The sequence below is a fragment of the Muscardinus avellanarius genome (genome assembly GCF_963383645.1).
Source record: "Muscardinus avellanarius genome assembly, chromosome: 5".
Classification (NCBI taxonomy): domain Eukaryota; kingdom Metazoa; phylum Chordata; class Mammalia; order Rodentia; family Gliridae; genus Muscardinus; species Muscardinus avellanarius.
In genome coordinates, this window is record NC_137790.1 from 87634098 (window position 1) to 87657089 (window position 22992).

The 22992-nt window shown below is 43.6% G+C and overlaps 1 protein-coding gene across 1 annotated transcript in view; it reads left to right on the forward strand.

Annotated features, from left to right (window-relative positions):
- Nucleotides 1-22720, forward strand: part of TRA2B (transformer 2 beta homolog) — a gene marked incomplete at both ends in the record, with an annotated part of 65810 nt that extends 43090 nt beyond the window's left edge. The window contains 2 exons of the mRNA XM_080696558.1: nucleotides 17637-17700; nucleotides 22621-22720. Coding sequence (XP_080552684.1) covers nucleotides 17637-17700; nucleotides 22621-22720 — 164 coding nt within the window. The remainder of the gene's footprint in view (nucleotides 1-17636; nucleotides 17701-22620) is intronic.
- Nucleotides 22721-22992: the final 272 nt, after the last annotated feature.

The window sequence follows — 22992 nt, forward strand, 5'->3', positions numbered from 1 at the left end:
GTAAAATTCCATTGTGTACATATCCCACAGTTTTGTAATCCATTCATCTGTTGATGGACATCTTGGCTGGTTCCATATTTGGCTATGGTGAATTGTGCAGCTATGAACATAGATACACATGCATTAGTTTGGTAGTGTGGTTTCCTTTCTTTTGGGTAGATACCCAGAAGTGGTATTGCTGGATCAAATGGTAGATTGTTCCCATTCTTCTGAGGATCCTCCATACTGTTTTCCAAAGTGGTTGCACTAATTTGCAGTCCCACCAACAATGTTTTAGAGTTCCCACTTCTCCACATCCTCGCCAGCATCTGTTGTTGTTTGTGTTTTGAATGATTGCCATTCTAGTTGGAGTTAGGTGAAATCTCAGGGTAGTTTTGATTTGCATCTCTCTAATTGCCAATGCTGTTGAGCATTTTTTTATGCATTTATTGGCCATTTGAATTTCTTCTTTCGTGAAGTGTCTATTTAGTTCTCTTGCCCATTTTGTTATTGGATGCTTTGTTTTCTTACTGAGTTTCTTGAGTTCTCTGTATAAACACTGCAACACATAGGCACAGATAAACACTTTCTCAACAAGACCCCAAAGGCACAACAAATTAAAAGGCGAATCAATATGTGGGATTGCATGAAACTGAAGAGCTTCTGTTCAGCAAAGGAAACTGTCAAGAACCTCAATCCAGAGTCAACAGAATGGGAGAAGATTTTTGCCACCTACATATCCTATAGAGGACTAATTTATTCTTTATTTTGAAACAAAGTCTCACTGAGTTGCAAAGAGCTTCACTAAGTGGCTGAGTCTGTCATCTGTTGGTGAACCTTGATCCTCCAGTAGCTGAGTCTGTCGGTGAACCCTGATCCTCCTGTCTTGGTCTCCCAAATGCTGAAATTACAAGTGCGTGCCACCATGCCCAGCTCAAACACCAATTTTAAAAAGTCCCAACTGCCGGGCGTGGTGGCACATGCTTGTAATCCCCGGGCTTGGGAGGCGAAACAGGAGGATCGCGCAGGTTCAAAGCCAGCCGCGCTGGTTTAGGAGACCCTGTTTCCAAATAAAACTTATAAAATAGGTCTGGGAGTGTAGCCCGGATATAGAAGGGCTTCCAGGAACCCCAGTACCACCAAAAAAAAAAAAAAAAAGTTCCAACTGCCATGGTAAGTAGCTAGGACTTTATCCTACATACTATGAAAAGATATCTGAGGCTTTAAACTGGATAGTTGACACAATCAGATTTATGGAATAAACCCACTGAGACAGTAAATACTGCCTCTTAGGTGAGGTTGTACAACTTTTCAGATGGTTAAGAGAGATTTTCATTTATTTTCCAATGAATTTTATGTAAATAAGTCCATTTTACTATAAAGTTCTTGTCCTTATTTTTAGAAGACCCATATGTTTTACAGATAGTTTTGTATTGTGTATTAGAATACTTTTGGTGGTATACTTTGAAAATATTTGTTCCTAGTCTACTGTTTATACTTTTTTTCTTACTTTGCTTTGACATGTTTTTACTGCATTTTTTAAAAATATATAATCTAATTTAGCAGTCATTTCTCCCATTACTTCTAGTTTTGTCATACTGAGGAATATTTTCCTTCTCTCAGATGATAAATAAATTCAAAAGTGTTTTTTCCCAATATATGTGTGATTCCATTTTTAACCCTTGATATAAACATCTGATCCATTGGGAATATATCTTGGCTTATGGCGTAAGAAGGGAATCCAATTTTATCTTTCTCCATATGGCTATCCTGTTATCACAACAGTTACTTAAAAGTCCATATTCTGCCCAATGGCTTAAAATGGCACCTATATTTCAACTTCAGTATCCATATGCAGTGGTATCTACTTATGAATTCCATGTTTTTCTTGTTTTATATGATTATTCATGTGCTAATATAAAACTGTTTGAATTATGGAGGCTTTATAATACTTTTCCTCTTGGCCCCTGTCTTCAATATTGTTTCCATTTTCAGGGCTTATGTATCTATTCTTACTTTTTTGTTGTTTTTGTTGTTCCTAATTAATTTTATAATTAATTTGCTCAACTTAAAAGCTTTATAGGTATTTAATTAAGATCAAGTGAAATTTCTATATCAAGCTAGAACTTTTTACCTCTGAGCTAAACTCCCAGTCTCTCTCTCTCTCTCTCTCTCTCTCTCTCTCTCTCTCTCTCTCTCTCCATATATATATATATATATATATATATATATATATATATATTTTTTTTTTTTTTTTTTTTTTTTTTTTGAAACAGGGTCTCACAGAGTTGCTGATACTGGCCTCCAACCTGCCATCCTCCTGTCTCAGCTTCCCAAGTACTGGGATTATAGACCTGTGCTCCACACTTGGCTGAGAAATAAGTGACATCTTTATGCTACTGCTCTCTCTTTTTCTTTCACAGATTGTGGTCTGTTTTTACATTCATTTAGGTTTAATTCTTTCCAAAGCACTTTATAGTATGGCTTGTATAAGTATTAGAAACTATTAGAAATTTTTGTTAAGTTTATTTCAAGAAACTTTATTCTCTTTTCTGTGTTTTCTGTCACAAATATAAGCTTCTCTTCAATTACACATTCTCATTGGTTTTTTGCATATGTATGCGTATGTAGATATATATACGCATACATATACACATACACAATATATGTCATTGATTTTTTTTTGGTGGTACTGGGGTTCTTGGAAGCCCTTCTCCCCCTGGGCTACACTCCCAGACCTATTTTATACTTTTTTAAATTTCGAAACAGGGTCTCTTAAGCCAGCACAGCTGGCTCCGAACCAGCGGGATCCTCCTGTCTCCGCCTCCCAAGTGCAGGGATTACAAGCGTGCGCCGCCACACCTGGCTGTCATTGATTTTTATATCCCCAATTAAAATTTGTTTTTACCAGATTCTCTTATTATTATATTTTTCTATGGACTCTTTTGAGTTTTACAGATATATAATTATATCTTAATACACTTTTACCTCTTAAATTCCTATTCTTATGCTAGTGTAGTAAGTGCTTTCTCACATCTGATAGTTGCTTTGGTTAATGTTATGTATTGAACGTTTGTGCTCTCCTAAGATTCATACATTGAAGCCTAAGTCTCAGTGTGGAGCTCTAAGAAGTAAGGAAGTAACTCAGTTACATGAGGCAATAAGGATAGGGCTCTGATTTGATAAGATTGGTGTACTTATAGTGGCTCATACCCTTTCTCCTCTCTCTACTTCCCACCCCATGTACACACAAAGATGAGGCCACAGGGGCCCACAGAAAGACGTGTGTACTCCACAAGAGAGCTCACAACAGACAGAAATCATGCTGGCACCTTGATTTTGGATTTTCAGTCCCCAGAACTGTGAGGAAATAAATTTTCATTGTTTAAACCACCTGGCCTAAGGTACTTTATTTGATATGGCAGCCCTATCAGAGTAATATAGTTAGTATCATATAATATCATGTTTGATGGTAGAGGTAGAGTAGGCATCTTTGCTTTGTTCCTGTCTTTAAAAAAGCTAAATCATGATGTTAAATATTAAACATTAAAGTTTTCCCAGCTTCTGGGATGGGGTGCATGCATATATTGCCATGTATACTAAGCATTGCATTTTATCTAATATATGTACTAAATTAGTATGGATAATCATGTTTTTTCTTCCTACTTCATTAATTCAATTAATTGCAATAACAGATTTCCCAAAGTCGGACGCTTGTAATCCTAAAATAAAACTGACTCAGTCATATCCATTGCTTAAAACTGTGTTTTTGGAATATCTGCTCAGTATTCTAAGATTTAGATTTGTGTTTTATTTGTTTGTTTTGGTACTAATAATTGAATCGAAGGACATTCTACCTTCTAGCTACACCCCCAGAATTTTTTATTTTTTGTTTTGAGTAAGAATCTCCCTAGGTTACTGAGAGTCTCACTATGTTACTGAGGCTGATCTTAAGCCTGCAATCCTCCCGTCCCAAGCACTGGGATTACAGCCGTGTGGCACCATACCCCACTTAGATTTGTATTTTAAACAGAAAATCCTGTCAATTTTTGGCCTATGCGCCTGAGAAGGAGATGCTAAAGGGTGATCATAGCAATCTAGGTGAGAAATTGCTGAGGAGAAAAATGAAGACAGGACTTTGTAACTTTTCTGTGAGGCTTCTTTACGTCAGCCTCCTCAGTATCCTGCAAGGCCAAGAAGAGCAGGGCCTGGTTGCCTCCTTCATTCCCATGTCTCCAGACACCTTTATAGTTGAAGACACAGTCAATGAAGGGATTGAGCAGAAATACCAATATATAAATAGGGCTAGCTGTAAGAAGGAAATCCAGGTGATATTTACATAGAAACTGAATCAATGTGAGAAATTAGACAAAATGGGTGAGACATTATTGCCATAAACTTAGAAATTTAAGACAGAGAAGTGATTTGGAATAGAAAACATATTGATTTGCAAGACTTGGATATAACATCTTGAGGTTTCTATAAGAGACTTAATTGGAGAAATCCGGTAGGTGTGGTTCTATTTTCTAAGAACGAGCCATAAAGGAAAAAAATTTTATTCTTTTTTTAAAAACTTTTTCCCAGGTACCCTGGCAAATGCATGATAAGAATTGCTTTATTCTAACGCATAACAAGACAGTAGGACTATTATAATTCTCAAATTACAGGATAGACAACTAAGACAATGAACTTAAGCAACTTATCAAGATCACCTGACCTTGTATACTGGTAGACCCAGTATTAAAACCCAGGTAGTTAATGCTGAAACCTGTGTTCAACTTCCATGCTGTATGACTCTTGAGATTTAGAGAGGAACCCTGTATTCATTGTAGTTGGAGTATTGGGAATGAATTAATTTATCCTTCAAGGATGGATAGAGTGATAGTGAAGATTGATGAGAAAAAAGTCTGAGAGCAAAAAAATTTAGGAAGCAAGGAGAAGAAGAAGCTGGGAGGAGGGTCCAGGGGCAGGAAGAGAGAGAGGAGGAAACTAAGACAGAGATGTCCTGGAGGGAGGGAAGAGACACTCTCAGGAGAATGGAGGCAACAGGTGGGGAATTTGAGGTTGCTTCCATTCTCTATGTTTTAGTCCCAAAATTTCCCAATGCCAATCAGTTCTTGTTATTTTATTTTTTAACCCTATTTCTCTCCTAAATAAGGTATCTGGCATGAAATATTACAGGGACTTTATAAGCAAAATGATCTACATTTTATAAACCCGTGTTACCTTAAGACTGGTCAAATAACAAAAAATCTGCAATTCCATTAAAGGGATGGATCCATTAGAATACTAATCTCTAGCAGGTTCTGAAATTAAATTTTTATAATTGAATGAGGCAATTCTATTAGCTCACGTTTGCTCTTTCTTACTGTACTCTTAAATTTCAATTGCCATATAAGGAATAAGTAACCAATATCCTGATTGAATGAATAAACACTATGTCAAGTTTTTTTTTTTTTTTTAATGCTGTATACCCTAGTTCGATAGCAGTAAATATACTGGCTTGGCTCGGTGAGCTGTATGTCATTTCTTCCCATCTAAGATGCAAGATCAATAAGGTTACCCATCTGGCCTCGGCTGAAAAAATGCCACTCATCTTCATAGTCATTTAAGTGCAATTTGTCATCCAGTTTTGTTGTTCTACTTTCTATTCTATGGAGGTGAAAAGTCTCCAGAATTACTTTCAGAATCACACATCTTATAAATAGAAAGAAGCTTAAAATCCTTCCATCCTTATGCAAAACAAAACAAAAAAGTTCAAAACATCATAGAAGTCAGCCTCTCAAAATAAATTCCTCAAGAGCAGGAAGGACAGGCGGACAGAGAGGATCAGTCCATCAAATTTTGTTTCTGTAACTTGTGGTTGTAACAGCTAACCAGCTTCTTTTCAGAAAGGATTTTTTAAATATGGTAACAGTTGCCATCTAGTGTCTCCCTTAAGCAACTGCAGGATGAACTTCAAATATTTTTATGTGTGGTAAATAACAGGAGGGTATGACAAAGTTTTGGCCATTGTACTTTATTTCCTTTATTCCCCATTTTTTCTAAAAAGTAGGAGATATAGATATTTATTTTAAAAACTATTATTTTAATGTCAAATTCTATCTAATAATAATTTACTCTCTATAAATGTAGGCATCTCCAACAATAGAGGGGAGGGGGGAATAAAACCAGAAAGAAAAGAAAAAGAATATCATTTCTTAGTGATCTCTTTCAGTTTCTAAGATTTAAAGCGTGCTGACCACGCTTAAAGTTGTACTTTCTGTCCTGATCTATCCTCTAAACTCCAGTCATACATATTGACGTGTTTATCTTTTCCACTTTGATGCATAAGAGTATCTTACACCTAACTCTCAATTTCCCCCACAACATTTTGCCTCTCCTCGTCAGCTGAGCATACGCTTCACACCATCACTTAAATATAGGTCTCATTTGTTTATTCTTCTTCAATCCTAGCTCTAATCCAAACACACCTCTCTTCATCTTTGCCTTTACAATTGATCCCTAATGCCGTTTCTCTAGACCTACAATTGCTTGTTGCCTAGATTTCTCTGATGGCCTCCAAGCGAGCCTCCTGGTCTCTATGATTCTTTCTCCATATAGCAGCTAGAGTGATCTTTCTAAGGTAAATCATTTCACAAACTTTCCCTGCTTAAGTCTCTTTAATGGCTTCTGCGAACCTTTTGAATAAAATCTAGACTTGCCAACATGGTCTGAAAAGCCCTTGGATAACGACCTCAGCTCCTTCTATATGCCACCTGATCTCCCAAGCTTCTTCTTTGCCATCTTCTTTGCATAAAACATCCTGAACTCAGTCTCATCCCAGGGTCTTCATGCTTGTCCTTTCTGTACTCTTTTCTTACCCCCCCCAATCTTCAAATTGCTCAGTCTTTCAGGTTATTCTATTTTCTGTTTAAATATCATCCCAGAGAGGTCTTTCCTGTGCGCTCTGGCTACTATAGCACCTTGTCCTGTTTCCCTGAAAGCACAAGGCTGTGAGCTATGTAACTTCTCAACAAAGAAATAGGGTTGGAAGAATCGTCCCTCTCAGTAATTTGTTAATGTAATTTTATGTGATCAGAATCTACTGTATTATTTTAAAGTTAAATAAATTCTCTCAACATACTTGACTTAATAAGAGCAGCACATCTTATTATTCTAATAGTACATATAAAAACTGTTTTCATTGGACAACAAATAGGATTAGAATATAAATTTCAATCTTGTTCTTTCACTTTCAGATCTGATCAACTCCATAAAAATGTACATAGACAAATATGTAATTTTCCCTTTCATCATCATAATTTCACAGGCAAAAATAAAAATGAGAGTTGATTATCGACAAATGATTGATTGCTCTGTGGGTATCTAAATGAGATTTTGTTGCCTCTGTTGATAAATATGATGACATACTTTTATCTATAATGCATAAAAATTGATAAAAATCTAGCTACTATGACTTTTGGGAAACAAGTAGTTTAAAAACCTCTTTAAGTACAACAGAACAATATTGCATCCCATTAGGGCTAGGCTGGTTCTACTAGATGCTCAGTAAGTATACAATGAATGGATTTGCAAGACTTTTATATTTGTAATTTGGGATACACACATTGAATGAAATAGCTGTTTTATTATGAATAAACTCAGCTGGGAAGCAGATATAAGAACTAAGTGTATATTGGTATGTTGGTGGATATAGTTAAATTGGAGAGGTCATAATAAAATTTGTTCTTACTTATTTGTTTATATTATAGCAATTTCTTTCCAAAGTAACACTTCACATTGAATCAAACAACTTCAGAATTATTGCCTCATTTTGGGTTAAATTCAGTAAAGACAAACTTCAAATAAGACACATTTCCTGTTGTCTGAGGCTTGGAGCCAAGTGAGAAAACTAATGAATTGTTATTTCAACAAAATTACAATACAAGGATGCAATAAGAATATAACAAATAACATGAGAGTGATGTGGGCTAAATTATCTTGGGCAAATAAGACTGAGTTAGGTGAAGAGTTAAGGGGTGAGGGGAAGGAAACATAATGAGAAAGGCGCACATGTTCAAGACTCACAACCATGATCTTTCAGTATATTACTTGGGTGGGGGAAGAATAGAAACAGTGCTAAGATATGAGGCTCGTTTTTATTTCTTTATTTCTTTTATTTCTTCGGTAGTACTAGGCATTGAATCTAGAGCCTCACACATACCAGGCAAGAGCTCTACTACTGAATCACATCCTAGTCCTTTTTGTTTTGAGATAGTGTCTCACTAAGTTGCCCAGACTGTCCTTGAACTTGTGATCTTGCCTCAGCCTCATGAGTAGCTGGGACTACAAGTGAGGGCTACCACACTCAGCTAGACATAAGGCTTTCTATGCAAACAGCCAAGGCATAGAGACCTTTAATCTTCAGCCATAGAAGGGGATTCATCAAGGTTTTTAACCAAGAGAATGGTGCAGCACAGAGATGTCTGATATAGAGAAGAGATATCTTCTTAAGCTTATCTCCATACAAGTTACTTGGGGGTCTTCTTTCTTTTTATTTCTTCTTTGATTTTTAAATTCTCCCTCTCCTCTTCCTCCTCCTCCTCCTCTTCCTCCTCCTCCTCCTCCTCCTCCTCCTTCTTCTTCTTCTTCTTATTATTATTATTATTATTATTATTAGACACTGAGGATTGAACCCAAGGCCATTCTACCTCTGAGCTATATCCCAGGCCTTTTTATTTATTTTTTATTTTGAATCAAGGTCTTGCTAAGTTGCTGAGGCTGGCCTTGAACCTGCCATCCACCTGTCTCAGCCTAGAGATCTCCTGAACTGTGAATTCTGATTGAGTACACCTGGTGGAGGTCTAAATTTGCAACAGCATCCCTGGTGATGCTTGCTACTTGCTCCTTACTGGGCTGTGGGCATACCTTGAGTAGTGACATTTTAGGAAGATTTCCTTTGAAAATGTCCAGTAGGGACAGACAAAATGGCAGGACATCAAAGAGACTATTGCAGCAGCATATGTGAAAGATCAGTCAAAACAGTGACAGCAGTTAAAGATTCTTTGGGAACAAATTGAAAAAAAAGTTCTTTATTCCAAATATTTTAATAAAAAAAGAAAAGAAAGATATAAAAACTGTAAAGACTTTTCTATGGAACACTTTCCTTCAACTCTACAGTTAGCATTTTATTACACTTGTGTTATCTTCGATCTATCCCTTTGTCCGCTCTCCAAAAATTAACCAGTCTTCCTCATTTTTCAATACATTTCCATGTAATTTACAGGCATTAATACACTTATCAGCATTAATTAAAATAATTAAGATTGACAAAAATGTGGTAAAAGACAGTAGATCATTCCCTGAGTTTATGATTAATGAGAAATAATACAAGTTTATGAGATCAACCAGGCAATGCTGTGTGAACTCAGCCCAAGAATACTGCATCAGAGATGTCCACTGAATCCATGATCTCTGTATACAGGCAACATCTGTTTGTCTAGTCAGATTCCACAGTTGGAGAAAAGAGACTAGGAATCATCAGTCCATAGTCAAATAAAGGAAAAATGAGAGAACTCAGAGATTGTGTAGAAAGAGAAGTTATCCTGAGGAAAATGACATTCAACATGTGTACAGGACAATAGACAAATTATGGAACCAACCTAAGTGTTCATCAACAAATGAATGGATTACAAAATTATGGGAAATACATACAATGGAATTCTACTCATCAATAAAGAAGAACAAAATTATGTCATTTGCAAGAAAATGGAAGGACCTGGAGAATACTATGTTAAGTGAGATCAGCCAATCACTGAGGTTTCTCTTCCATTATCTGGAGTCTCTCTTGTATCCCAATTACTCTCTTAGCTTCTCCATATTAGAGAAAAAAATGACCCTTTACTTTCTGTGATTGGCTAATCTTACTTAACCTTATGTCTCCCATTTTTCTGTATGTGAATACTTTTGTTCTTTTTTATTGATGAGTAGAATTTCATTGTGTGTGTGTATCCCATTTCTTTTTTTTTTAATTAATTTATTTTTTAAATTGGTGCATTGTAGTCATATATCAATCACATTGGAGTACAAGACTTGAGAGGATATACAAGCACACATCATCCAATTAGCCCTCCTCCAGCCCCCGTCCCATTCCCTCCCCCTCCCTCCATCCCACACTTCTTTGGTGATTTACTTTGATACATTTGTTTATGTACCTCCTGCATTTTAAAGAGGCTCCGTCCTCCAGTATTACATACCCTCTGATTGGTCACATTAGTTGCTTCACTATAAGGCCCTTTCTATAGCTCAACCTCTTCCTGTTGCCCTTTTCCTCCTAGTTATTGCTGATTAAGAAAAGCGTCTGATTTATATTTTCTGCGATATTTCTCTGTGCATGCTGCGTTGCAAGTACCAATCCCACTCTTGATGGTCCCAGTAGTGGCCTGGCTACTCAGTGGACTGATCCAGACCTCGCTGGCTCACGCAGCGGCCTTGCCTCATGGGAGGACCCAGTTCTGGTCTCGCTGGCCCCTGAACTGGTCAAACCCCTAAGCTGACTTTGGTCCCGACCTTGGAGGCCGCAGGAGTGAACTTGCCTCACGCCAGGCTCCGATGCTGGCCATTGGCCCCTGCACCGGTCTAACCCCTTGGCAGGATTCCAATCCTGGCCTCGGAGGCCCCAACACTGGTAATGCCTCACGGCAGGCTCCGCTGCCGGCCTCGTTGGCCCCAGCACCGGCCTAACCCCTCGGCAAACTCTTATCCTGGCCTCGGAGGCCCCAGTACCGGCCTTGCCTCACAGCAGGCTCCGATGCCGGCCTCGCTGGCCCCAGCACCGGCCTAACCCCTCGGCAGGCTCTTATCCTGGCCTCGAGGCCCCAGTACCGGCCTTGCCTCAAGGCAGGCTCCGATGCCGGCCTCGCTGGCCCCAGCACCGGCCTAACCCCTCAGCAGGCTCTTATCCTGGCCTCGGAGGCCCCAGTACCGGCCTTGCCTCACGGCAGGCTCCGATGCCGGCCTCACTGGCCCCAGCAGCGGCCTAACCCCTCGGCAGGCTCCGATCCCGGCCTCAGAGGCCCCAGTACCGGCCTTGCCTCAAGGCAGGCTCCGATGCTGGCCTCGCTGGCCCCAGCAGCAGCCTAACCCCTCGGCAGGCTCCGATCCCGGCCTCGGAGGCCGCAGCACTGGTCATGCCTCAAGGCAGGCTCCGATGCCGGCCTCGCTGGCCCCAGCACCGGCCTAACCCCTCGGCAGGCTCTTGTCCTGGCCTCGGAGGCCCCAGTACCGGCCTTGCCTCAAGGCAGGCTCCGATGCCGGCCTCGCTGGCCCCAGCAGCGGCCTAACCCCTCGGCATGCTCCGATCCTGGCCTCGGAGGCCCCAGCACTGGTCATGCCTCAAGGCAGGCTCCGATGCCGGCCTCGCTGGCCCCAGCACCGGCCTAACCCCTCAGCAGGCTCTTATCCTGGCCTCGGAGGCCCCAGCACCGGCCTTGCCTCACGGCAGGCTCCGATGCCGGCCTCACTGGCCCCAGCAGCGGCCTAACCCCTTGGTAGGCTCCGATGCCGGCCTCGCTGGCCCCAGCACCGGCCTAACCCCTCGGCAGGCTCTTGTCCTGGCCTCGGAGGCCCCAGTACCGGCCTTGCCTCAAGGCAGGCTCCGATGCCGGCCTCGCTGGCCCCAGCAGCGGCCTAACCCCTCGGCATGCTCCGATCCTGGCCTCGGAGGCCCCAGCACTGGTCATGCCTCAAGGCAGGCTCCGATGCCAGCCTCGCTGGCCCCAGCACCGGCCTAACCCCTCAGCAGGCTCTTATCCTGGCCTCGGAGGCCCCAGTACCGGCCTTGCCTCACGGCAGGCTCCGATGCCGGCCTCACTGGCCCCAGCAGCGGCCTAACCCCTCGGCAGGCTCCGATCCCGGCCTCAGAGGCCCCAGTACCGGCCTTGCCTCAAGGCAGGCTCCGATGCTGGCCTCGCTGGCCCCAGCAGCGGCCTAACCCCTCGGCAGGCTCCGATCCCGGCCTCGGAGGCCGCAGCACTGGTCATGTCTCAAGGCAGGCTCCGATGCCGGCCTCGCTGGCCCCAGCACCGGCCTAACCCCTCGGCAGGCTCTTGTCCTGGCCTCGGAGGCCCCAGTACCGGCCTTGCCTCAAGGCAGGCTCCGATGCCGGCCTCGCTGGCCCCAGCACCGGCCTAACCCCTCGGCAGGCTCTTGTCCTGGCCTCGGAGGCCCCAGTACCGGCCTTGCCTCAAGGCAGGCTCCGATGCCGGCCTCGCTGGCCCCAGCAGCGGCCTAACCCCTCGGCATGCTCCGATCCTGGCCTAGGAGGCCCCAGCACTGGTCATGCCTCAAGGCAGGCTCCGATGCCGGCCTCGCTGGCCCCAGCACCGGCCTAACCCCTCAGCAGGCTCTTATCCTGGCCTCGGAGGCCCCAGCACCGGCCTAACCCCTCGGCAGGCTCTTATCCTGGCCTCGGAGGCCCAAGTACCGGCCTTGCCTCAAGGCAGGCTCTGATGCCGGCCTCGCTGGCCCCAGCACTGGCCTAACCCCTCGACATGCTCCGATCCCGGCCTCGGAGGCCCCAGCACTGGTCATGCCTCACGGCAGGCTCCGCTGCCGGCCTCGTTGGCCCCAGCACCGGCCTAACCCCTCGGCAAGCTCTTATCCTGGCCTTGGAGGCCCCAGTACCGGCCTTGCCTCACGGCAGGCTCCGATGCCGGCCTCGCTGACCCCAGCACCGGCCTAACCCCTCAGCAAGTTTCGGACCCGACTTCGGAGGCCCTAGCACAAGCCTTGCATCATGGCAGGCTCCAATGCCGGCCTCGCTGGCCCCAGCATCGGTCTAACCCCTCTGCAGGTTCCAATCCCGGCCACGGAGGCCTCAGTAGTGGCCTTGCCTCACAGCAAGCTCCGATGTCGGCCACTGGCCCCGGCGCCCGCCTAACCCCTCAGCAGGTTCCGATCACTGTCTCTGTGGTTAGTATTTCAAAGGTTCCAGTTGTAATGTATCAGATCTCTGCCTCCCCCGAATATTGGCTACTGGCATTGCCACTGCCTCCACCGTTTCAAATCCTTCCCAGGCTCTTTTTCCACTCTGAATGTTGTCCAGTGTTCCTAAGCATGCGTGATGGTAGCATTCGACATTTGGTGTAATTTCTCCAAAAAAATAAAGTTGGTAAGATCCGGTTTCTGCTTCTCCTGAATACAAGTCTCTACCACCATCGCGAAGAACTCTTTCAACACCGCATTTTTCCTTGGTCTCCGCTAAACTCTCTCCTTATATGTGATGTCTGAGATTCTTAACAATATAGAGAAATAGCAGTCCTCTTTCACGGCGAATTTTTCCATAAGTTCCAGTGCATTTAGATAAGTTTTTTCTGCATCTCCAGTGTCCTGGCATCCATAACGGCTTTCTTACCACCTCTCCGATATTTTTCTTTATCTTTTTCTGTTCTGGGCCCGGTTTCTCCAGGGGTCTGGCGTGCTACTCGCAGTTCGGCCGGGACCCAGAGTCCCGCGATCCGGGCCCCAGCTGGCGTGCCCTGTGCTCGACCCCCGCCCAGAACCCAGCGTCTTACTGGGCCTTGTTTCTCCAGGGGTCTGGCGTGCTACTCGCAGTTCGGCCTGGGGCCCAGAGTCCCGCGACCCGGGCCCCATCTGGCGTGCCCAGCCCGCAACCCCTGCCCAGAACCCAGCGTCTTACTGGGTCTGGTTTCTCCAGGGGTCTGGCGTGCTACGCGCAGTTCGGCAGGGGCCCAGAGTCCCGCGACCCGGGCCCCATTAGGCGTGCCCCGCCCGCGACCCCCGCCCAGAACCCAGCGTCTTACTGGGCCTGGTTTCTCCAGGGGTCTGGCGTGCTACGCGCAGTTCGGCCCGGGGCCCAGGGTCCCGCGACCCAGGCCCCGGCTTTTGTGCGCTGTGCGCGACCCCTGCCCAGAACCCAGCGTCTTACTGGGCCTGGTTTCTCCAGGGATCTGGCGTGCTACTCGCAGTTCTGCCTGGGGCCCAGAGTCCCGCGACCTGGGCCCCATCTGGCGTGCCCAGCCCGCGACCCCAGCCCAGAACCCAGCGTCTTACTGGGCCTGGTTTCTCCAGGGGTCTGGCGTGCTATGCGCAGTTCGGTCTGGGGCCCAGAGTCCCGCGACCCGGGCCCCATCTGGCGTGCCCAGCCCGCGACCCCCGCCCAGAACCCAGCGTCTTACTGGGTCTGGTTTCTCCAGGGGTCTGGCGTGCTACGCGCAGTTCGGCCGGGGCCCAGAGTCCCGCGACCCGGGCCCCATTAGGTGTGCCCCGCCCCTGTATCCCATTTCTTGATGATTTCCTTTGATGAACAGAAACTTTTTAGTTTAATGTCATCTCACTTATTAATTCATATTTTAATTTTTTGAGCTTCAGGAGTCTTATTGAGGAAGTTTCTACCTGTGCCTATTGTAATGTTGAAATTGAGTCAGGGGTCACAAAGGAGATAAATCCAGCAAAGGAGTGTGGGATTAGGCCTCTTTATTAAAAGAAAATGTCTTTCCTGGTTGAAGCCTGGAGACTAATATTGCAACTGGTCTGCAGAGTCGCTCAGCAGAGAGGAGGTAAGGGTATTTACAGCAGTAGGGGGTCTTGGGGTAGAGCTAGCAGCATGGAGATGCCCATCCTCTCTCAATGTCTGGAGTCTCGCAACATCTGGAGTCTGCCCCACGATGATGTTGGGAGCCTTGCGGCATCTCCACTCTGACTTCCGGGGTTCTGTCTCCTGTCCATGTTGAAAGGGTCCCATGGGGAAAGGGAGGGACATGACCTATCACCTATATGTTGGTGATAGGTCTCTCACAGCTTCAAAGTCTCTGGTCTAACTTCCAGGTCTTTGATTCATCTCGAGTTGACTCCTAAGCAGGATGAGAAGCAATAATTTAGTTCCATTTTTCTACAAATGGATAACCAGTTTTCCCGACATCATTTGTTGAAAAGGCTGTCTTTTCCCCCAACGTATATGTTTCACACCTTTGTTAAAAATCAGTTGGCTGTAAGTGTGGTGAATTTGTTTCTGTATCTTTTATTCAATTCCACTCATCTATATGCCGGTTTTTGTGTCAATACCATGCTGTCATTGTTACTATATAGCTCAGCAGTATAATTTGAAGTCAGGAATGGTGATGCCTCCTGCATGGTTCTTATTGCTGAGAATTGCTTTGGCTATTCTGGGTACCTAGGGGCAAGCCACCAGTCACCTCATCAGTATACAAAGAGGCATTCTTAGCCAGGCGTGGTGGTGCACGCTTGTAATCCCAGCATTTGGGAGATTGAGACAAGAGGATCACGGTTCACAGACAGCCTCAGCTACTCAGTGAGGCCCTTTGCAACTCAGTTAGACCCTGTTTCAAAATAAAAAATAAAAAATAGACCTGGGGGGTGTATCTCAGAGGTAGAATGCCCCTGGGTTCCATCCCCAGTACTGCAAAAACAAAAACAAAAAACAAAGCGGCATTCTTATTACTCTGGAGATTTCTGAGATCTTAGGAGCTCTGAAGGAACTTAGGAGCCTTAGGACCTTAGGAGGTCTGGTGTCTGAAACTGTAGACTAAGACTCAGTATTATAACAAATGATGTTCCTATCACTGACACTTAGAAATTGAAGTGTTTTAGGACCTTTGTGCCAGGAACTGGGGGCAGAGACCTCGGCGCAGCGAATCGGCCAGGCAATACGGGCAGGGCTCCCTCCGACTTGCCCTGGACATTTTTCTTACATAGTGTGTGGTCTAGAATTCCTGCATATGTGCTGCAAGAGCGGTCTACTTTTGGGGAGATATTTTCAAAAATTTAAGGTGGATTGGATCTGTCTGCCTCTCCCGAATACTGGCTGCCGCCGCTAACACCATTTTGGTTCATCTCTGCAAACCTTTTTCTTACATAGTATGTTGTTCAGAGTTCTTGAGCATGTGGGGCAGGAACAGTCTACTTTTGGAAAGATTTCTTCAAAAATTCAAGGTGGATTTGGTTGGATCTGTCTGCCTCTCCTGAATACTGGCCGCAGCTGCTACCTTCTTGGTCTCTTCTAGAGTATGTTGTTGTTAAGTATTCCTGTGCATGGGTGGCAGGAGCAGTCTGCTTTCTGATCTCTTCTGGGATATCCCTCCAAAAATCACTTCTTGCGGTGGCGCGTGCCGTGCTGCAGCCTTGCCTCTAATTCCGCCATTTTCCACTCTATCTCCTATATTTCAAATAGGAAGTCATGACTGGAAATGTTTCTGTGTGTTGCCCCAATCAGCTATTAAATAAAAATCTGTTGTCCAGGGTTTCTCAGGAGGATGCATATCCTATTCAGCTGCTGCTAACCATCACCCCTGTGGTCGTGGTTGCCGCTGCAGCTGCAACTCCACCCGCCGTCATCTTCCTCCCTCTTTAATATTTTTTAATAAAAGAAAACAGTTGCTGGGCGTGGTGGCACACGCTTGTAATCCCCGTGCTTGGAAGGTGGAGACAGGAGGATCGCACAGGTTCGAAGCCAGCCATACTGGCTTAAGAGACCCTGTTTCCAAATAAAAAGTATAAAAATAGGTCTGGGACTGTAGCCCGGAGGTAGAAGGGTTTCCAAGAACACCAGTACCACCAAAAAAAAAGAAAAGAAAAGAAAATAGTCCGTGTCTTTTGCAGGAGTTGGGGGCCCAAGTACTTAGTAGTAATGTGTTTTATCTCCCCTCCAAGAGCAGAGGCCCACAGCTTCACCACAGAGAGCGGGTTCTGTTGCTCCGAGCACACCCAGCCCCAGCGCTACACAGAGGAGCATGGCAGCCAGGAGCGCCCTTGGCTCCCGGGACTTGAGGCGCCAGCTGACCCAACTATGAGGGGCTCCATCTAACATGCCCCGAACATTTTTTCTTACATAGTGATAAGTTGGGTCCCCCCCACAAGTGATCTCCCAGTGGCAACAGGAAGCAGAACCCCAGAAGCCAGAGGTGGAGATATTGTGAGAATCCAGGTGCCTCGAGACTCCAAACATCACGAGACTACAGGTGTCACGAGAGAATCGGCATGCCTATAAAACATCGGTGCCTCCGATCCACCACATGATCAGGACTATGCGCAACTCTCCAGACTCATGGCCCATCAGTCCCTTCCCCCACGGCCGGCTGACTCTCCAGAGGGGCCGGGTCCAAATAAAGCAGCGGTCTCTGATACCCCGGTTGGTGTTTTTACCTCCCTCCTAAACTCCTTAATTCTATTTTCAACCATTCACATAGTATGTTGTCCAGAGTTCCTGAGCATGCAGGGCAGATATAATCTACTTTCAGGGAGATTTTCTCAAAAGTTCAGGGTGGATTAGAATGAATCTACCTGCCTCTCCCCAATACTGGCCGCTGCCGCCGCTGCCATCTTGGCCCTCCTCCCAAGCATTTTTCTTACATAGTATGATGTCCAGAATTCCTGACCATGTGGGGCAGGAGCAGTCTTTTTGGGGGGAGATTTCTCCAACAGTTCAAGGCGGGTTGGATTGGTTTTATCTACCTCTCCTGAATGCTGGCCACTGCCGCCGCTGGCTCCACCATCTTGGTCCGCCTCTTCTTTCTTCTATTTTAGTTAGGAAGTCATAGCTATAAATGTCTCTCTATATTGTCCCAACCAGATATTAAACCAAAATTTGATGTCCGGGTTTTCTTAGAGGAATACCTGTCCTATTTGGCCACTGCCAGCTATTGTTGCTGCGGCCGGGGTCGCCAATGTGACCATGACCACCACCATCTTCCCGGAAATCGTGTAAAAAAGTTTTAACTGAAAAAAAAATGTATTAATAGGATGTCAAGTCAGTGTTATAATTTAAATCCTATAGGTGTGTATGTGTATATATATTTGTGTGATACTAGGGATTGAACCCAATGGTATTCTATGTCTGAGTTATACGCCCAGTTTTTTTTTTTTTTTTTTTTTTGCGGGTCTGGGGATGGAGCCCAGGGGCATTTGACCTCCGAGCTACACCCCCTGCCTTATATTTTATTCTTTATTTTGAAACCGGGTCTCACTGAGTTGCAAAGGGCCTCACTAAGTAGGTGAGGCTGTCTGCGAACTGCAATCCTCCAGTCTCAGCCTCCCAAATGCTGGGATTACAAGCGTGCACTGCCATGCCCGGTTTAATTTTAATTAATTAAATTTATTTATTTATTTATTTATTATTGAGGTAGTGGAGATTGAACCCATGGACATTCTACCTCCGAGGTACACCCTCAGTGCCACAACCTTGCCTCCTTTGGAGTCTGCGTGACCCTGCACGCATGACGTGGCACGCTTCAAGGAAAGCAGCCCTGAGGAAGGATGGTTCCTGGTCAGACTAATCCCTGTTCTTGGATGTTCTTTCATAGCTATTGTTCTTTTGGTAATGATTCTATTAACTTTTCACACAAATGGCTCCGGTGATGTAGAATGAGGTCCCAGTCAGGACTGTGGGCGAAACTGATTCCATGGAAGAAAAATTTTCTGGTAATATGTTTGAGCTCTCAGATGCCCCTGCCTTGCTCCATGCTATAATAAAATTAACTCCCCTTTCCCATCCTGATTGGCAAATAGTTTTTCTTTTACCAATTACTATGGCAGGCAAACCCGCCAATCATTTTTGCTTCTTGTTTTAGATTAATTATGAGAATATTGTACTTGGTTAGCAAGATCAGGGAGGTTTTAAGTAGCTTATTTTCAGCTGTTCTTTAACTTCAGAGACCACCCAGATTTCTTTATTAGACCTATATGAGATGTGATTAAATACAATATACATTGCTTTTAAAGTTCTTTTTCCTTTGACAAAATGAATGTTTTAAGACACTCGTGATGCTTATGATGTTGTGGATTTCTGTAGTAATCTATTATACATTTATTAAGTTATGATCAAATGTGATATACATTGTCTTTTAAATTTTATTGGACTTCCGGGAAGATGGCGACCGAGAAAAGCGGGGCTTAAGAGCCCCGCTAACAACAAATTTCCATTACCACAAAATCAGCGCCTCTCATAGCCAGAAAACACCATCACCAGTGAAACAAAAAATCACCAGGCTCCAGAGAGAAAGCAGACTGAGAACAGAGCCACAGAGGAGATACACCGGCCTCGCGCCCGAGGACGCGGCAGACGCGGCAGCAGCGCCATACTGCCGGAGGCACCGGCAAATTCACGGGACGACTACAGCAAGCCGAGGTGAGCCACTGCGGAACAGCTAGGCGGGATTTCTCTGCGCAGAGAGCATCTAAAGCTCCCAGTGGTCGAGCTCAGCACACGCTGCAGGGATTCAGAGTAGAAATCAAAATCAAGAAGAAAAACGCCAGCCCCATAGCCGGGGGCGTAGCAGCGGCACTATATTGCCACGGGCGGCAGCAGCAGAGAATTCAGCGAGGCCGGTACAGCTACATCTGCGTACTCAAGAACAGTGAGTCAAATTGCGGGCCACAGAGGAGAAATCCCAGTACTGTACTCACTGGGACTTGACCCAGTGGGGGAGGGGCGGTGGCAGAGATATCACACTATAGGAGAACGTGCAACCTGGCACCCCCCACAGTCTAAAGCAGCCTCTATCGACTCTCTGGGTCGGAGACTCTGTGATAAAACCCAGTAAAGGAGTAGTGGGGTCTGAGATACTATTGACTCGAGATCCAGAACACCTTAAGGGAAGTCATAGTGACCCAAGGGAAGAACCCAGAGAAGGCACAAACATCGGAAATCATGGGAAAGAGGAATAATACTGGAGCAATTAATGCTCACAACCCCACAACATCAGAACCCGATAAAACAGAAAATCAGAGATTTCTAGAAGATCAAATCAGGAAAATAACTGTAGAAATAATAGAGGTGCTTCGAAAAGAACTCAGAGAGAGCCAAAAAGAGATAAAGGATGCAATTAATGAAGTAAAGGCCTCAATTCAAAGCACAAACAACCGATTAGAACACATGGAGAACAGAATCTCGCTCTTAGAAGATGAGCAATCCAAAAATGAACTCATAGTTTCTAATCTAGAAAAAAATATCCGACAGCAGGAATCTGATATTGAAGAAATATTGGCCCATTTTAAGAGAGCTAACCTAAGAATAATTGGAATAGAGGAGGGAAAAGAAAGTGAAACCAAAGGGATCAACAATCTCTTCAAGGAAGTAATAGCAGAAAATTTTCCAAACATAGAGCAAGAGGTTGATACAAAGGTCCAGGAAACTTATAGAACTCCCTTTAGACAGGATCGGAGAAAAGGATCCCCACGCCACATAATTGTCAAAATGACCAATGTGGAAGCCAAGCAGAGAATCTTAAAGGCAACAAAAGCAAAGGGCCAAGTGACATTCAGAGGCAAACCAATTAGAATCACTCCAGACTTCCCAAACCAAGTTATGAGAGCCAGAAGGGCTTGGAGTAACATATTCCAAACTCTGAAAGAAAACAACTTCCAGCCAAAAATCTCCTACCCAGCAAAACTTTCTATCAAATTAGATGGAGAAATAAGAAGCTTCCATGACAAACAGAAACTGAAGGAATTTATGTCTTCAAAACCAGCACTAGAGAAAATACTCAAAGAGATTAACTACAAAGAAGAAATAGGTAACACACACCAGAACCAGAGAAACAAGAGTTTCCATCCAACAGACAATTAAGATTGGTTATCTGTGGAGATTCATTATTTATGTTAGTCTTTTACCTATCTCTAAATGGTATTGTTTGCCTTTATTGTTGTTAATTTTTAGGATTTCTAGTTGGAATATTAATATACCTTCAGATATAGCAATTGGAAATATTTTATCCCATTCTATTAGTAACTGTTAACTCTGTTTACATTGTCTTTGGATATACAATTTTTTTATTGTTTTATTTTTTAGGGAGTCTGTATACTCCTCTGTTGCCTGTGTCATTGAAATCATAACCAAGAAATCACTGCCAATTTCAATGTTGTGAGGTTTTATGATCCAGATTTTCTCCTAAAAGTTTATAGTCTTAAGAGTTGTATTTAGGTCTATTATCTATTTTGAGTGAATATTTGTATATGGGATTAGGTAAGGGTCCAATTTTATTCTTTTTCATGTAATTATTATTTTTTAACAATATTTAGTTAAAAGATTATTATTTCCTCCACCAAATGTTCGTGGAAACTTTGTCAAAAATAACTTGACAATATATGGAAGAATTTAGCTCTAGGCTTTTATTTAACTCCAACTGTTTATATATCTGCCTTTAGAACAGTACTACACTGTTTCAATTATTGTAGCTTTATATGGTTTGAAATCAGAAAATATACATCTTCTAGCTTTGTTCTTTTTCAAGATCGTTTTGGGTATCTAGAGTCCATATTCCATATTAGGATAGATTTTTTTCTGAAAAATAAATATATAAATACATGATAGTTTCACCTAAAAAATAGAAAAAAATATTCTCTGGTAAGAAAGAAAGCAAAAAGAAATATTGAAATGTTATCTTTAAGTCATCAAAAGCTTGGTATCAGACAAATGAAACTGTTATGTGAGATTATCATTTTTAATTTTAGATAAACTGCCATAATACTAGATGTCAACTACTAAGCCAAGCATGGGAGGGAGGGATAGAGAGAGAATGGGGTGGGGATTGGGTGGAGGCTGACTGGGAAAAGTGTGCATGTATGTCTACAAAAGTATGTATCCTACTATGATATATGAATACAGTGCACCAATAAAAAAAATATCCAAAAAAAATAAATAAAAAAAATAAATTTTATTCCTTTTGCAGAACTAAGGTTTTAAGGTGCTAGTGATATTTACCTAATGTCTTATAATTCAATTATTAAATTGGGGAAATGCAGAATGCAATGCTTTAAAGTGCTCTTAACTTCATAAGGTTTAAAGTAATACTTAAGTCTTTTTAAATGGGTTTTTTAATTGCTGGTACATTATAAAATGGTATTTTTTTGTTTAGCTAGTAGGTCAAAACAAAAGGCAGATATAATAAGTGTGCAGGTATAAAGTTTTGATAGATATAAAGAAAGGAAATCTTGAGAGAATAAGAAAGTATTTTGTATGAAGTAAGGTTTATCCTAAGATTATCACAAATGGAAAAGAAAGGACCAGGATAAAAATCAGAGGGTTAAAGCAAATTGCAGAATGTTTGTGGTATTTTGTTTGTATATTTGATGAAGATGGATTCATCGCCCTTATTCCTTTGCTATGGGTACATGTATGTAATGGTAATGGGAGAAAATTGAGGAGAAATTAGCTCATGCTAACTGTTCGTAAAATTGTAAAAGTCAAAATGTATTTTCTATGTTCACCTTTGTCCTGGCAGGTGTCAGGAAGTTACAAGGCCAGGGGGCTGACCTTAATCACAAGATCTGGGGCTGATCTTAATCACAAGACCAGTTATGTCACAGGCCTTCCTTTGTCTTGCTTATGATTGGTGATTTACATGTCCTTCACTTAATACCCCACTATGGTTCTTTGGTGTTTACACTTTTCTACTAGGAATTTCACTGGTAAATGGTATAGATTTTGGTTTTAGAGAATAAACTGTCAGTTGCACGAGAGGCAATTGTCTGAGTCCATCATTTCAGGTCTCTCCCTCCCAAGTCCCAGAGATGAATCTCCACATTAGCACCGTAAACAGGGACTTGAAGCAAACCCTGTACAAAAGAGGGAGAGGTCCGCTGCAGAAGCAGCAGAAAAAACCGAATCCTTGCCCACTTTCCAAGATCTAGTCCCAACGGTCCCGTTGCTCTGGCCGAGCTGGTCCGTCACAAGTGGCGCCCAAACGTGGTGGCTCGAGACCCCCCGGTGGTCTTCTCAGACTGAGTATTGGAAGGTAAGCTATCTCTCTTCTTAATTTCTTTAATTTTCAGGCAAAAGATAGGTCCTCGCCAGAGCGCTGCAGACTCACTGGTAAAGGCTCACCAGGTTAAGAAGGCGAGAAGGACTAGATAGTCATGGGGCATTCTTCAGATGCCTCACCAGTGGTCATTCAGGGAATGGCATATGCTGCAGTCATGAAGGGACAAACATTTAATTCATATATAAAGCAGATTCATAAAGGAACACCTCGGGCCGGAAAAGGTGTGTGTTTCCCA